Raw genomic sequence first — 18,712 nt, 5'->3', positions numbered from 1 at the left:
AGAAATTTATTGGGTCTTAAGGTCCAGTCTGTGATTACAAATATATGTATCTAGTAAACTCAAGTTAAACTTGTGAAGTTAAATAATGGATTAACGCTTGACGGGGCGTGAGAAAGTTTTTGCGGCAGATTGAACTCGCGCCGAATCGTTCGGTAGTCAGTTAGGATTTCCTTTGCGAACAACAATCGATTATATCGCCGTTAAATTAGCAAGTTTCACCTTGTACTTTAAATGGCAAGGTAAATTTAGGTGTAACGTGAAATTCAAGAGCTTCTATTATTATTATTATTATTATCACATATAAGAATGTACCAATTAATCATGACAAAAATTAAAGAATTTTATTATTTGTTGTAGTCATGAAATATCACCGTATTTATACTTAAATATGGGTTTCGATAAATAAATAAAAACAATAAAGGTTTATCTAATATATTACCATTTTTAGGTACACATTAAAACATATAAAACAACTAGTAATTGATACGTTTCTAAAATCATTATCGTATGTATCTAGAGCAGAGGTCGGCAGCGGAGCAAAATATCCCCCTAGGGTACACTCTCAGATATTTGTTGCGCCCTACGGGTCTTGAAGATTGAGAAGATTATGAACTCCTAACCAAATGATCGCATTTAAAAAAAATTAAATTCGGCAATCACAGAAGGGTATTATAAGCAGTTTTAAGCTTTTTTAAAAATATGTGAATTACACAAAATTTCCAATAATACATTTGATAGCAATTACTCTAATTGGAGCAGAAGAAAAAAAACTATTTATTACCTTACAACAAAATCGACAAATAGCGGCTCGTGGTTCATTAGATTTATCTGACCTGCAGACTATTATACGTATAATCCCTTTATAAGGACCTCGTTGTCAGTTAAAAAAAACGGTTAGATTTGAAACGCAATACAGTAAACCTTGGTTAACGAGCATAATTTGTTTTGGAAGCGTGCTCGCGTTTTAAAATACTCTCATAATAAACCAAATTTCCCTATAAGAAATAATGAAAACTTAGTTGATTTAAGTTGATTTATTGATCAAAAAAATATTAATAAAAAATACACATATATTTTTTAATATTTGAAGTTATTATAAAATATATTTGTCTATCACTGATAGTTCAATGAAATACTTTTATTTTCATGAGAGTTTAACTAAAAACTATCCAATAACATTTAATTTTGCCTCTTTTTAAGGACTGAGCGAAAATGTGACATTAAATTGTCATTGAATAGATTTATACATTTTATTTAGCTACAGCCCTTTTCACAAAATTTTGCATTATTTCCTACATTTTACAGATATCCTTAAACTCATTTGAAGTGAGGAGTTTCTCAACCTCTTTTTTCTCCTCCTTAGACGAGATCTTTTCTGTGGCATCATGGCGATGCAGATCTATTAATTCTCCTGGCGATGTTCCTCCACCTACTCTCAAATATCGTCCTCATTCACCTCCAGTTCCATGTTCTATCCAAAGGACACAATTTCTTTGTGTCCTTTGGACTGTTTATAAGAAAACTCGTCAATGAAATTACGCTACAGTTTTATTCAAGCATAATTTATGGTTTTATTTCTTTATCAAATTTATTAAGGCAGATCTAAATGTGAAAATGATTTTTTCAAAAGTCTTTGAGAGCAATATTTGTCTCGTTTGTCATTTCATTGCTAAAATAATGATTTGGTGTAAAGCTTTTTGAAGTTTGAAATGACCTGCTGATCCATACATAGGCTGGAGTAATCGAGTGGTGTTTAAAAAAATAATCTTAATGAACTCAAATTCCTCCATCCATAACTAATACGACATAGAGTGGCAATTTTTTTTTCAAAAGTATGTATTCAATGAAAAAAGATTATTGTCTGAAGATAAGAATCATCAGCTTAGTTAAAGAGAAAATGACGCAATAAGTAATGCTCATTACAAAACATCAGAGAGTAAAGAGAGTTTTATACATTTATAGTTTAGCTAAGCTTTAATTTTAAGTTTATGACAGTGATTTAACAATTAATAATTAAACTTGTTTTAAAAAAGATAATTTGATTGTAAATTAGTAAAGTTATGCAATTTTTATAAAAAAATATAATCATATTGACAATAAAAATTATAATTATCTTTTGAAGAAAATCACAGATATTGAAAAATTATTCATGCATAAATTTTATTAGCGATTTGTACTAAATTAAGTAAAAGTAAACTTGCATGATAAAATATATGTAAAAAAAGTTAAATGTATTGTTTCTAAAAAAAAAAAATTAAAATTAAACTTCAAGTATTAAAATCTAAACTCTGAGATTAATATAATAATAAATAATTATTTATTATTAATAATCATAAAAACATATAAACAGACAATAATACGCAAGACTAAACTAAACCACACTGGATTAATTAACTCGAGTTTTGAAATTAATATAATACATACATATTCCCGTAAGCCTATATTTACCATTTTAAACAGAAATTGTTTACAGTGTTCCATTTAATTAATAAGTATTTGTCTTAAGTGGGATTTAAAGTACTTATGTCTATTTGTATGTAATGGACTTCTATATTACAATAATATATAATATTACATTAACGAGTGGGAAATTTTATTGATTTACTTTCACACATATATTATACAAACAATATATTCAATTGTGCCAAAACAAATTTTACCCCATAGCTGTCTCTCTCCCGTAAATGACATTAAGTGTCATACATCATCAAATATAAACTTGGTATCTTAATAAACGTTCGTGCCTTATACGATTCACAGGAGTCACCTGCCTTCAAAACACGCGTGTATAAATAACAACTCAAATAATAATTAATTAACCGACTTTAACTATGAATAATAATAATTTAGCGCAATTCACAGTATTCAAACTTTGCAGTGTACATAAGACGAGTACATCATAAACAGAAGAGTTTGTAGCTGAATATGTGTATATGTATATATTTATTTTCATATTTAAAATAAATACAGTAAGATGTAGGCAAATAATCAGATATTTTGGGACAGTATGTATTTAAGAATATATTTTTAGCTATTCTATACCATTTTATTACTCAAAGTGCTGTGAAATAGCATATGATTAGTACATCTTTAGAAAAAAATATTCTGCTAGATTTCAAATGTAATATTCTTTACTAGTTACTAATTGGTAGATATGCAGTAATACTTAAAGTTAAATATATACGTGAGGGCTATTAAAAAACATCAGTAAACCATTACCAAAAAAATTAGTAAATGTATATTTATTTTTATAAAATTGTTATGTGGCCAAATAAACCATTAATCATTTCGAAAGAAAATAATATTTAGTGAGTAGAATATTTTAAAAATCATGTTGCGAAGACCTTTGTGTTTTCATTATATAAAAAGCCATTTTGTATGATTTTTCCATTGCATAATCAAATAAGTATTAATATAAGAAATAAATGAGTACTTGTAGTATTACTCCAATGAATAAGCTTGCTATTGGGTCAACTAAATAATATATTCTACAGTTATGATATGTATATTTGTAACCAGAATATAATAATAAAAATATAGTGACTTGCGAAAATTTCATATCGTAAGCAGAATACATCATAATATGATATGACTGAGATTTAAAGTAATTGCTGTCACTTAAGTACATTACAATCTAGGTTTTGTTTAATAATGCCTAATGACTATAAATATGTGTACTTATCGGTGAAAATAAATTTAAAATCGTAACGAATTTTTAGTCACCTGATACTAAAATAAACAAACTGTGGACCCATCGTCAAATTTCATGGAGGCCGTTCGATTTCTATCTCGAAAAAAATTATCGCTTTTCATCAAGGGTGTGCTTTCGAAAGCCATTGTCTTTCGTTCTTTTTTGTCCTTCAGTATACGTTTCAAAGGCAGATTTTATTTATGCCTCAGACGCCTAAAAAATATAAATTTTCCTCCATTGGAATACAAAAATAATTAAAACAAAAATGTATTATATCTTTTGATGTGATTTTTATTGAAGCACTCATTTTATTCATTTTCGGCCGAAACACAATTAATTCAATATAATTCATCCTAACGCAGTTGAACTCGCGCTGAAATCTCACAAAAGAGTACCAAATTGCTCCAAGGACACGCGAGACCTCAGGGACCGAGCTAATGGGGTGAGTTAAATTGAAACGATACGAATTTCCACTTCCAACCGTCTTCTGAAATCTTCCGCAAGTCGAATGGACATGATGGTTAACTAATTAAATGATCGGATATCGGAAGGCTTTGATCGTGAAATCCGCAAATAGAACTGTAACTATATTACATAATATATGAATACGTATATAAAATAGTTAATCCATTTTATGTTCAATAAGTTATTAAATAAAATTTATACAGAATTGCAAAAAAATATTGGATTGAAAGTTTTATTAAAGTAATTGAATCGTTAAAAACCAAACTTTCGTATCGTATGATATATTATATTTAATAAATTAAATCTACATTAATATAAAAATATATGTTTTTATTCTTAAATGTCAATATCACGACCTTAAACGGTTAGGGATCCTCACAAACTAATGCAAATATTTTAAGAATGTGGATAGCTTGCTAGATAATTTAAATTTCGATAGTTACTCTGAAATCTTATTGAATTTTACGACCGGTGATCTAAATTGATAATATATATTTAGATATATAATAATAATTTAGATCACTGGTCGACAAATTCAATAAGTATCGTAGTAACTATAAAAATATGCTATGTTAAAAAATGTTTCTTAACAAGCATTTTTTTATATTTTAGACCTAAGCTTAGTTAAGAATATTACAAATAATATTTCAATGTTGTTATATAATATTTATATGACAATATTTCAAAGCCATTAAAATTCCAAAATAATGGAGATAACCATAAAATTCCCGTAATATTTTTTTAAGAGTTTGTAAATTCCTTTTTTTTTGTTTTGTGGCGACTCATTTAAAGTCAATTTTGTCATTATCAACCTAAGTTTATTATCTTTATCTTGAGTTTGTTATAATATTTTTTGTAGTTGGATATTACTGAGAGGTTATCATCTTTAAGTGACCCTCGACCTCGTTAAAAATAATTTATGCCACTTGTAAAGCATTGTACAGACATACAACTATTTATATTATACAACGACCATTATTAAAATAACTCTATTGAACTTTCTATCTCAATACATTTCGAGAAGATATTTTCTCTTGCTAGCAGGAGAATTGTGCAATCTTACTAAAAATCACAGAAACCAATTTAATTAGAAATATAGAATAAGCAAATAAATGTAAATCAGAAGAATAGTAGAAGTAGCTGGTTATAAATGCTGATAAAAACGAACATTACAACAGAAAACGGTATATGATATTATTGGATGAGGTGAAGATTTAAGATAAAAAGTTGCCTTGTCAGCATTTTTTAATTAGTAATCTACACGTTAATCTTCTTTTCCCTCCTACTCAATCCGCGAACTTTTTACCTTCCCTTGTATTTTTACATTATAGCGTGGGTAACGGCATTCTAAAAATGTATGTTCATTTGAAATCGCTTTAAGTATATTTTTGATTCCGAACAATCTTGATAAGTGACAAATGGCATTAAGCATGGTTTTTATTGGTATTTTTTTCTTTGGAAACACATTCGGCCGTAGCATGCAAAGGTGACTATAAATTACTCAAAGTGTCGCTAATTGTGTAGTTATGTAGCTAAAGTAGGAAACGAAACTCTAATTAATTGCCTTTATCACGGTTAAAACGTGCTGTTTGTATATTTTATGCGAAATACTAGGGTCGTGTCTTGAGCAAATTCCGCCCGCGGGGCGGAAATGTTTTTTTTTTTGTTGAGTTTCTTTTGATATGTTTATTATTATAATCTCTCACAAATATTTTAACAACACGACAAAATATTATAAAGGAAGAATTTATACTGGGTGAGAGTAAAAAATAAATAAAAAATAGCAAGCTATGTAGCACGTAATTACTTAAACATAATATACATATTTATGAATTTTATATTAGCAAAAAAAATATTACTGAACACGTGCAATGGAAATTTATTAAAATTAAAATAACTATTGATAGATATAAATTTAAATTAATAAAGAAAACATATATATCGTTTCATTCTTAAGCTCTTTGTAATTATTTACTATATAAGATTACGGCAGCGAATATGGATGTTGTTCACTCAGCTTTTTGTTGTCAAAGTTTTATTTTACACATATATTATAAATTTAAAAGATTGAAATGAATATTTCTATGTATTATTATTATTTAAAACAGTACTAAAACTATAGAACCATATAAATACATCTAGTGTTTTTCTCAAAAATTGCTGGAAAAGAATGCAAGTTTTGAAATATTATTTCTCGAGATATTTTCTGTATTATTAAAAATGAAGATAGAACCTTTTTTGTAAAAAATAAATTTTGATGAATGTTTCAAGATGTTTTACAGCAGCTGCATTTTTTTTATACCATTACATAAGTAAGGTTGGGTCCGTTCTAACAGATGTTTAAAAATATGCATGCCTTCTATGGAATAGCTCAACTAATCTAATCGCTCTTATCATTGTTTTGGTAATCTAAGAACAACATTAATAATCAGATATAAAGAAACCGCCTTGTGTGGGAATCTGCAGATTGCCAAAATGTATGGAGGCTGTTCCCCGAGTTATTCACACATACATATATATTTTTATGAATCAAGATTTCAATGTTTTGCGCTACATTTAAATACGATATCTAATCCATTTTTAACAATTAAACATAGTTTAAAAGTTATGAAAGTTCTATCTAAATATTTTATTGAAAATATTGCGTTTTTAATCTTGTAAATATATACACATTAAATTTAGTATTAAAATAGAAACTAGAATATAATTCGCTATAGTAAAATGATTCAATATATGATATTCTTTGTTGCGATATGTAGTGTGTTCATACATATATAAATTATATTTTTACTGGCACTTTAGTGAAATATATTTTCACCTGTAGATACTAATATAAATATATATTTATATTAGTAAATCTGACAGGTGCTAGTAAATTTAAAATTATAAACATATGTTTAATTTCATATTGATTCTCATTTCAAGTCAAAAATATTTCTGACCCGTTTCAATTAATAAAGCTTTTAGTTAGATGTGATTTTTGTGTTTTTTTTTTTCATATAAAATTAAATTAAAACATAACACTGTGCTTTTAAAATTTCATCAAAATGTTCCTAAATTAAATTATGAATTTAGTTGAATAAATTTTGCGCCCTTTGCGTCGATCGTTGAATATATTGTTGCGAGAGTGAGTATCGGCTTTTAACCCTTTACAAAGTTTAATAATATACAAATTATACTAAGAATTTCATTAAAAAATATACCTCGCTACAGAAATTATTTAATACCGTAACAAAAGTTAATACTCGGGTACTGTTAACTGGTTGTCTGCGAACACTCGCCAATATTTAAACAACGGGCTTTTAATTAAATCGAGAGTTCATATGTATAATATTCCCCGGAGCAATGTCTTTCGACCCCTAAAAGTACTTCGACAGTAAAGTTGCTGACTTGCTTCATAACTCGAAATCAAGAATAGCACAGAGGTTAGCAGATATTCTAGTTATTAGCGTAATCTAACTTCTAACCAACCTTGCGTAACTCATTGCTAGAGAAAAGCACCGAAACAATAACTTAGTGGCTTTGTGATTATAACTGAGCTCACGAACTTATAATCTACGGATAGAAAACAGTATAATGAATATTGTAACTTTACTAATAGGTTTTAATTTCAAATTTATAAAAAATATTTAGTAATGAAAAAATATGGCGTTAACACTCTTTAAACAGCTTATGTAAATAGTCCATTTTATACCATATTGTATTACTCTGAGAGGAAATTAGATTGGACTTTGAAATATCCATATGAATGCTGTATTATTCCTTGACAAATTATTTAATTAAAAAATAAACGCGCAAATAAAGCAATTACAAAAGAGTAACCAAAAACAAATAAAGTGTCATTTGCTGTAATTAAAGGTCTAAAATCGTGTACTTTCACGATCAGTAGTGTTTTTTTTTAATATATTAACAATTGTTAAGAGAAAGCTTTTTTATGAAAGAGTACAGTAATAACTCTACATTTAAAAAAATATTGTCTCTTTGGTCAATATCTTAGAATTTAATATATAAGTGTAAGTATAGCAAAATAACATCGATCGGCAGATTATTATTTACTTATACTGTTACAAATTGTGATGCTTTTAAATATTTTTCATGCTGTGTGCACAGTCCATTAACTTTTCTGTCAAACCTTTCCTGTGGGTTCAATGGATGGAATTAAGTCTGAAAATGTAACATCCGGCCCTGCGTAAAAATCCACATTCGTATAATCAGCTTTGTCATCAGTAGTCCCGGGGAGGGATTTCACCTCTCCACGATATTCACCGAGACATCTCCGGGGAGAAGTTTTAATTCAAGACGAATGGATCCACGTTGGCTCATTGTCAGGACCCGAGTGCTCATTATACATTTCCAAGGATCAATTGTTACCAGGAACTTGGAAGATAGCTTAGTGTTTTGTTACTATTTTTCCTCTGAACGAGTCGAAGCTGCTAGGCGAAAAAAATATTTATCGACCAATCTATATCTATAAATATGTATATACACATAAAAAAATCCACATTAATTAATGGATGTACAAATATACACATCATGATTTATATTTTCATTTCCTTAACGGAAGGAGCAAAGCATTTTCGTTATGTTTTTATTAAAGCAGTACTGGTAACTTTAAAGTTTACCTTCAAAAATATGCCAAATGATATGAAACTAAAAGAGTAATACATAAATGCAATTTTTCCGGTGGTACAGTTTGGAGTATGGTGCTAATATTTATTTTTGCCATTCATCCTTCAAAGTATTTTTTCACAATACACATACATCGACTATGTTCTATCAGTACTTTTTAGTGTATCTATCGTATATAATTTCTATTCGTGATTAAAAATGTTTCGTTATATTAAATATATATATTTACTCTAGATTTATTATATCTGATTTCACACGTTAGAATTTTTAATCGCCTAATACTATTATATAAACATTAGGATGGGTATTTCAATATTGTTTATTATATAGCTGTTATATTATTCAATAATAAAATAGGCTTTCCCTTTGAATGTATGATGACAACAACGTATATAATTATAAGTAGTACATAAATATAATTTAAAATAAAACTCACCCCTGCTGAATTGATTGTAGTTTCTAATGACGTTCTCAGCATTTTTCCTCGCTATATAAAACCACTCAGACGTGTTGCTCAGATACTTGTACTCCACCGCAAGATCTTTAACCAATATGGGACCTTCGGGCAGTCTATACGCAAAGGGACAAAACAGCTGATAGTCTTTGTACTGGTATTGATCGTAACAGTTTCCAGCTGCGAATATATCGTCGTCAAACTCGACCATTGAAAATACACTGGCATGTAACAAATATTCGGAATGCATAATTTCTGCGCCCGCATATTTCCACAGCCTGGTCAACATGTTTGCTCTGTTGACCGCTACGTCTGCTTCGACTCTAAATCTTTCTTGAGCGTACCTATCCACGACCCCTTCGCCCAAATTCAAATCAGTCCCCGCGGTACAATTCTCACCCAGTAAATGCTGCGACTCCACAATCCTCAAGAATCTAGTCACTATGTCAGCATGCCCTTGAACTTTGACACCATCGTCTAAATCATCCCCCGTAGGTTCTTCTTCAGGATATATAATACTATCCAACTCTTCATCGGTTGACATAGTGCTTAATAAATCCATGTCTTCTTTCAAGTCGTCTTTTTTCTTAGATCTGTTCTTGTAGTTGATGAACGAGTGGACGCTTTCCAAAGACGATTTCGGCGACGGCTTATTGAGCAAATTTATTTCGGAAGTTTTTGTCGCCTGGATCTTATTGGGTCTTACTAAAGTGGGTATTGTGGATACGGGGTATGACGGTGCATTTACTTGTTTTGATTCCGATTTATTTTGCGGGATTTCAAGCGGAGGCTCAGAGAGGAATTTATCATTCGGGCTGTTCGAGGCCGGGGATTCGCTTCCTTTATGATCATTGGGAATTATATCCACTCTTGGGGGAATGCTGGTGAAGCCAAAGTAGGATCGCAGGTCGTATTTATCTTCTTTAAGGCCTAAATCTTCGTCTATCTCGCTTGATTGAGTGGGGACTGTGGAAATGCCGCTAATGTTTATTTTCGCCGCAAGATTTTGACCGGGGGCGTTGAGGTAGCGGAGTTTGCCTCTGGGCTCTGAAATGAGAAAAACAAAGATAATGGCTGCGTTATTATATAATCGACAAACGAGAAAATACGGCTCTTTAACCGGTCGCAAAAATGGCTTTAGTGTGTAAAAAAATATAGCGCTAATAAACAACGCGACTCTTTTATAGACACACCCTTAGCCATATAAATAATAGAATAGAGCTTTCTAAATTGATAAACGCCAAATTTGCGATGGTTAAACGTGAAATATTGTATTAGTTCAGTATTATAGTGATATAAATATACTAACGCATGTTTATAATTTATTAAATAATAAAAATAATATTTTTTATGATAAATAGTATGAATACTTCATTTTGCGTTATATTATATACATATTTTTGTGGGCCTAAAAAATAAAAATGCGCTTCAAAACCCTAAAATTAAAGCGTTAACACCCTTAAAACATGATACAGCGAGAATGTAAAACGATATTCTTGTATTTGGATTCTATAAAATATTATTGTATTATATTATACAGGAGATATATGTTATATTATGGTAATTTTTATGCGTGAATATAATAAATTGACGTATGTTAAAATAATAAGTCGCTATATATTAATATATTAAATTATTCAATTTATTTAAATCTACCCTAATATAAAATTTGCATCGGAAGAGATTGCCCCATATCATGCCTTCAAAATCAGTGGTATAAACGTAGGATACAATGCTCTTATATTGCAAAAATAATTACATAATTTTATTAAAAATATCTACCCCTTGTAACTATTAATAAAAGAGTCTGTCTAGGAAACTATTTGAGGATCTGGATAAAAAGGGTTATCAAGCAAGCATAAGTTGTCTGACTTTTAAATGCTTGCACAATTATTGTTTGATAAGCAAAATTTAATAGCAATGTGTTCAAATGAGATTTTTGCGGTAATCCAAAATGATCAGAACACAAATAACTCAAAAAAAATACCATCTTAAAAAGCAGTTTGTATAACTCAAATTAGAATTATTTACTTAACAATTATTAAATTATTACATATTTATTCCTAACATAATTGCAATTAATTTTATTAAAACAGTGAATAAACCTTATGTACCATAATAAATGCGTTTTTACTTCAAAAGTTTTTTTTTTTTAATTAATTATAACAGCTTAAATATGCTGTATTTTTTTTGTTTTTATATTTATGTGGCAATTAATTTAAAGATTTAATGAGCTATTTTTAAATAAAACTACAAGGGTAAATATCCATATAACAAAAAGACCGATTGGGATGACTAAAAACATTTTTCTACTCAAGATTTTAAAAGTGGAATTTATTATCAAATAAAAATATACAAAGCGCAGCACCAAAACCAAAAAAAAAATAAACTGCTTGATAAATAATAAAAATACTTAAAAAAAGTAAAAAAATCGCAATTTACGAGATCACCTCACAACAAAGCCTAATTAAATAAATCAAAAAAATAATTAAAAAATCTTAAAAGCCTGACTGTTACAGAGTTCACCAAATACTTACTTTGAAAGGTAACAGAAAAAATAAGAAACCCTTAACAATTCTCTCCTTCAATTAGGCTAACATAATAACAGAAAATTGTTCAGAAACGATAGAGAAAATGCTAAAGCTTTAAGCAATCACTTAATTAATACATTTAAATCATTTCATAAGAGGGAATTTGAAATACATATACGATTTTTAAACGCACCTCTTAAGATGGAAAACAATTTATAAATAAGTAAAATAAATAATATAAATACCAAAGGATATGACTAAATGAGCGGTAAAATGATAAAATAATTGCCAGGGCAAGTCAGCAAAATATTGACCACCCTATTTAACCCAGTTATTAGAATAAACTACTTTCCAACCTAATAACCAGAAAAAAAACCAGACTTATGACTTCTACAGACCGATAAATTACCAGTTTTAACAAAAATATTTGAAAAATTACTAAAAAAAGAATGAAACAGGTAATAGAGGAACTAAAATTTTTACCAAATCATCGATTTGGTTTTCGAAATAACCATTCTACAATAGAGCAAATGCATAATGTTAAAGACTGAAAATAATAAAATGCTCAGCCGTATTTTTAGATATAGCTCAGGCTTTTGATAAAGTGTGACACCCCAAACTACTCTACATAATTAAGAAACTGTTTCCATCCATCATATTCTAAAGTATTTAATCTTACATGAATTACAGACACTTTTAAATAAAGATCGGAGAAGACCAAATATCATCGGATATGAATCATCTTCATACGAACTCTGATATTGAGCAAAAAATAGCGTTTAAAAGACTGCAAGATCATCAAAGTTCAAATGTCTAAGCTTGGTTATTAAAATAACGATTTAGAACTAATAAAACAAATTTAATTCATGTTACATTTATGCAGAATAAAGATAATTGTTCTCTGGTATCACTTAATAGGAAATGGATGCCAAGAAGAAGCTCCGCCATATTGAAATTCAAATTGACAAAAGATTGACTTGTAAAAAAAATAATTAAAAAGATAAGTAAAAAATATTAGAACAGATTAAAAACTCACCCCAACTTAAGTAATCTAAAGAAAAATTTTATAACTAAATATAGACTTGAGCGTGTAAATATGTTAAAACTAACAAATTAATTTAATTACCTTAAGCAATATCATGGTCATTAGCAAAAGTGCTACCAAATAACGTATAATGAAATAATATATTAAGATAGAGATAAGACTATATTTCAATATAATCAAACATACTATAATTTTATGTTAATTATTAAAAAAACATGTAATGAGAGACTCGCTACATCGTATTATTATTTTTCCTTCTATTTGCTATTAGAGAAAGGAGTAAAAACGAAATAAATACATATATTATAATAATTGCTTATTGTCCTAATCGACATATTGAATTTAGAACAAGATTTTTTGTATAGTTTTATTTTCTCATAATATTAATTTATTTTTTATTGTATATATATATAATTAAAAATCAAAATACTCTAATTTAAAAATGCCTTTATGCTCGTTTTTTTTTTATTTAACATTTGATTATTTTATTATATTAATAGATCGTACATTTCCGTAATTAAGTTGTTATATTGTGAAAAGCTTATCAAATAGTTCATGATTGTATTACTTTATTTATACTAGTTTTATATGGTCGATAAATGAAAATCTCTTAGAAAAGCGTTATCATTAAAGCGATATTGTTTCTTTCAAACTTTTACTATAGTGTAGGTACGGTCGGTGTGTTATTAAAAGTTTTTATTAGGTGGACTAGGTCGTAAATAAATTTGCCGTGAAGATATAGGCTATGAGAACGCAAATAAGTAACGATAAAACAGGGAAGCTGTAAAACGAGAAAAGCTCTAAAAGCGCCCAGATCGGGCGAAATTGGTAACATCGAATAAAACACCATTAAGTTGACGCGCAAAGGCTGATGATAGGATTTAAACGATCTATACACATAATACGTATGTGTATGTTTTTCGCATTCGTATAATATACACACATAGTTATTTATGCATGAATAGTATTATTCATACATGAAAGGATAAATCTTGGATTTTTCAGCCAATGAGGTTGAGCATTAGAGGTAAATATTTATAAAAGGAATAACCTTTGAGAGATTTGAGAAAAAATTTGGTTAAAAAAAATTAGGAATGCCATTGACCATCATGACCTTTAATGTATGACATTAAGATATTAAAAATAAATGTAATATAGCCCTATTATCAATATAATATTTAAATAAATATTTATAAAATATGTTTAGATTTATCTACATACATATATTTATTTAATATAAAAAGTTTATTCATCTATGTATTAATAACCCTTATATTACCAGTTACTAAAAATAAAAAAATATATAACATAATTGTTTGATCCATATCTAAACATAAATTACGTATATTTTGTGACAAAAATGTTGTTTTAAAATATATGTACATATGTATTAATTTTCTGCTAAATAAATACTAAATTTTCAGCAATTGAATAAGTTAAGCAAAATTTTATTTAATACATATTTCTTTAAAAAAATTGGCAACTACAGCCACTAAAAACATTTGTCAAGTAATAGGTAATTCATTAGATATTCGTTGATGGCAAAAGTGGTTAAAACCATGTCAAGAATGTGGGGAGACCAGAAATGAAAGCAAATCCTACTCAAATTATCCATCAGCTGGCCGAGACACATTAAGAATATTGGAGAGACTTGAAAACAAGGTGTATGGATTCCACGCAAATTGAGCGAATAAAACGAGACGCGTATCTGCATATTCAAACCGGAGATGAGAAATGGGTATTTTGAGACAACAATCCTCGAAGAAGAAAGTAGTTATCATTGAAGTATACATGTCCGTACTTATTGTAAAAAAGTTATTTTGTTTGTAATGTAAGATTGCAAAATATGCATTCAGAAACTCTTAAACTTTGCTGAAAAATCACAACGAACTTTTATTGTGATCAGCTGAATCGCTAACACAGAAATCAAATGGTTCTTCAATACGACAAAGTGGCAAATTTGCCTCTCGATAAAATCAGGGATTTTGTCTGGAAGAAATCTCATTTACCTTGCTCTTTTCGACTACCATTTATTTCAATCGATGCAACACTAAAATAAAATCAAAATGCAGACAATTTAAAAAGATGGTTGTTTTAATATTTTTAATCGAAGACTTTTTATTCCTATAGAATTAAAAAAATTATCTAGAAGTAGGAGAAAGTTATATTTTTACAAGATAATTATATTTTAAATCAATAAAATAAAAATTAACATGTGTGATTTAAAATACAACATTATTAATGCGATATCTTTGTATTAATAAATATAAAATCATAGAGTTAAAAATAAACCAAAAATATTGTATATAACAAAATTAATTAAAATATTTTTTAAATATTAATGTGAAAGCCCATTAAGCAATGTCCAATTAAAAATATCATTTTGATTATTAAAAGCTTGACTTTACCCTCCTCTCTTTTGCTTAATTTACTTTTGATTAACATGCAATTTTATTATTATGGTATTTTATTTTTTATATTTCTCTTGACAATGTTTAATATAAGACGATTTAAATTTTTTTTAGTTCAGAAATATTCAACAAATTATCATCAGGATTTTATAAAAATATTATGTGACAATATATTTATGCATGTTTTAAAAAATATTAAAAATTAAATAAAGCATGGCCTATTTTTATAATATACAAAGCATACAATGCCTAATCTTTGCATTGACGAGTGCTATATTTCAGCTCAAATATGTTAATCATATAATTATTATGATTATTACTCATATATTTTTTTCAAGTGGATTAATTCAATAATTTTATTTTATTGTAGAATATGTGAGACAAAAAAAATGTAATTTATGTCGCAATATCTGGGAAAGATTAACGTAGATTTACAAAAAAAAGTGAAATCGTGCCTCGAACCAAAATTTAATTTTTGGTTTTTATTAATAAAGAAAACAAATCAAATTTACCTTAGTGGGTAGATGTTGGAATTGTTTCCCAGATAATTGATATTTAGCACAGAAGTACATTGCATGTAAATCTAATTTTGTATAAGATTCAACTCGCAATGTAATTGAACCCAGAATAACTAACAATTCGATTCGAGTTTTGTTAAAGGTTTGTTGGAAACAAATTGTGAAAATTCATCTCACGGAATAACGTACCTTCAAGGTCGCTGAAACTCGCTGGTAAAATTTAGCACAATAAAAAGCAGCGGAGCTATTTACATTTGTTGTTGTAGCAATGTTCATGCTTCACAATTTATTTATGTACTAACATATGAATCTAATATAATTCGTATATTCATATGTTTCAATAAATTCTTTTATTATTTTGTAATATAAAAAAACACTCTAATATTCAAACATGTAAATACTTTATTATTATCTGAAAAAAGTTGTATAAATGCTAAAACAATTCAGATGAACATTGTTTTAATAACTATTTAACCCTTTTAATTTTTTGTTATATAAATGGTGATATACAATACAAATAAAAAGTATTAAATTATAAAATTATATTTAAATAATATTTTAAAAATATGAATACCTAAAATAACATTTAAATAGTATGGCACAGACAAATATAAATAGGTATACTAAATGGAATGACATATTTTAGTTTAATTAAAATTTTATTAAATACATACATTGTACTTATTCATCTATATTTATTTATAATACCTGATTGAATATATAATAGTTTTAAAGTTATAGTTTTAAATTTAGCTTAGGTTAACAATTACTATATTTTTTCACAATTATATTTTTTAATCCTTATTGTTGTTTTATTCAGTTAAACTTGTAATAACTATGTTCCATTATATTTATAAATAAAAATAATATTATTATTTATGAGTTTTTCAATATGTTAGCAGAAAGAAGCAAGAATCGACATATTTTTTTAAAGTTTTAATTTTAAATGCTTATAACTCGCGATTTTTAAAAGTTGTAAAGAGTAGTGGAACGTCAATGTAGTCTCATCAAAAAATACTATCTAATCCTGCTTTTTAATTATTTTAGTTTATTTTTTTCAAGTATCAAATATTTTCATTATTGTATTAGTTTAAATTGTAAACTACACTTGCAACTAGTAAGATGTCTAATGAATAAAATAAAATTTAATACTAATATATAAACGAATTTTTTGTATAGTCCTTGTGAAATTTTAGTATTAGCTATCAACTATCTAGGAAACCATTTGAAGCGTTCACAAATAATGGTCTTTCCGTTAACTTTTGTTCAGATTGTCAAACTTTTAACTGGAAATTTTAATTGAATGCCTCCAAACTTATAATAATGTGCGATATTCTGCGTAATATATTATAAAATGTGTTTTATCTACAAAATTTACCTATACATGTAAAAGCCTACATTAAATATACATATTATTTTTATTCAAAACGTTTCAATACTTCCTCAGAAGCTTTCAGGTAGTAATCCTCACCGAGTTCATTGGAAAACGATTAGCGTGCAAATGCATATTAAATTACAATAATAATTTACCTATATATTCGTCTTCGAACTCGTTTCTGTCGACGAACTTGAGCGTATTGATCTCACCGAGCTTCTTTTCCCTGATCATTCTGGAAAAGTGATTCCTGGAACGTCCGTGCCTTATCACCTGCTCCCCCATCATGCTCCTCAACTCTTCGTTCATTTCCTCCACGCCCACTTCATCAGACGAACTCCTCTCCATCTCCCTCCTCATGTGCCTGGTCATCACCTCCTGGCACAAGGCGCAGGACATGAACGATATAAATATAATCAAGATCCGATGAACCATCTTGAATTGCTTTATTTAACACAATTTAAATTTAATCCTAGACATATTGGTCTCACATTAACTAATAAATAAATTCACATGAATTTTAAATCGCGTCATTATCACTTGTATATAATTTTTAAAACGGCATTGAAATTTTATTGGGGCAAGATGAGTAGGATCTGTTTTTTGCGGTGTTTTTCGATAGTTTTTGGTAGTTTTGAGAGTTCGCGATATCGCAACAAGTTGCCCGTCCGACAGGGCCACGCAGGGCGTGCGGTCGAGCGCGCTGCTGGCGCTACACTGGGCCCGAGTTGGGCCGCCGCCCACATGTTTAGCACCCCCGCCCGTGCGCCCATCTTCTTGACAACCAGGAATTAACCCGAGTGGACTCCGGTTGATGTGTGGGTGAGGGTGCTTCTTATCACAGTCTTAAGGAAGTGCGTTGTATTGTTCACACAGAGAAAAGCTTAACTGACATATTTAAAACTTCATGCCCCTCTCTTCTTCCAAGCCTTCCAACATATCTGAAAATTGTTCATATATATTTGACAGGTACATAAGTAAAAGATTATCATAATGAAAAATGCTTATATTTAGCCGAAGAGTATTTAATATAATTTTCATTTACAGTTTATTATAAATTCAAATTTAGTTTCCAAGTTAACTGCCAAAAGAAATGTGATGTACCCTTCTGATTCATAAAAAATTTTGTCCCTTTCATTTGGTATAATGATTTCTATTTTATAATAGGATATGTAATAAAATACGGCATTTAGTTATCAAGACTGGTACAAGTTAAATAGGTGTTTCAATGTTTAGTTATTTAGTTATTAAAATTTAAGTTATAGATATAATACAATTCAACATATTAGTATATATCAGTACAATCATCGTTTACATAATCCAATATAACTTATGCATTTTTTGTTTAGGATAATGTTGCGTGTGATATATGAAGCGTTTAACATATCAATGACAAAATATGTAATTTTTAATATTTCATAAATAAAAAATATCTATGCTGGATCAGTGTAACAAATTGTCCAAAATTCGAAAGGTAAATAAAATGAAACCTAACATGAAATGCATGATTTATCATAGCATTTAATAACTGATCTACATAGTATGATTGTAATGAACCCATGAGTTTAATTGGCCGTTAATGTTCTTTGTAGT

General features: G+C 28.3%; 1 protein-coding gene across 1 annotated transcript in view; it reads right to left on the bottom strand.

The window, feature by feature from the left end:
• The window catches only part of LOC148235850 (uncharacterized), a 330,699-nt gene extending 312,894 nt beyond the window's left edge, over positions 1-17,805 (bottom strand). Inside the window, exons 1-2 of the mRNA XM_088184836.1 lie at positions 17,275-17,805; positions 9,222-10,286 (exon numbers count right to left, since the gene is read on the bottom strand). Coding sequence (XP_088040962.1) covers positions 9,222-10,286; positions 17,275-17,554 — 1,345 coding nt within the window. The 5' untranslated portion in view covers positions 17,555-17,805. The remainder of the gene's footprint in view (positions 1-9,221; positions 10,287-17,274) is intronic.
• Positions 17,806-18,712: the final 907 nt, after the last annotated feature.

This window comes from Plectrocnemia conspersa, unplaced genomic scaffold (genome assembly GCF_051122295.1).
Source record: "Plectrocnemia conspersa isolate PC_06_02 unplaced genomic scaffold, ASM5112229v1 ptg000004l, whole genome shotgun sequence".
Classification (NCBI taxonomy): Eukaryota; Metazoa; Arthropoda; class Insecta; order Trichoptera; family Polycentropodidae; genus Plectrocnemia; species Plectrocnemia conspersa.
Note: the sequence above shows the minus strand (reverse complement) of the source record. Positions and strands in the feature narration are given on the sequence as shown.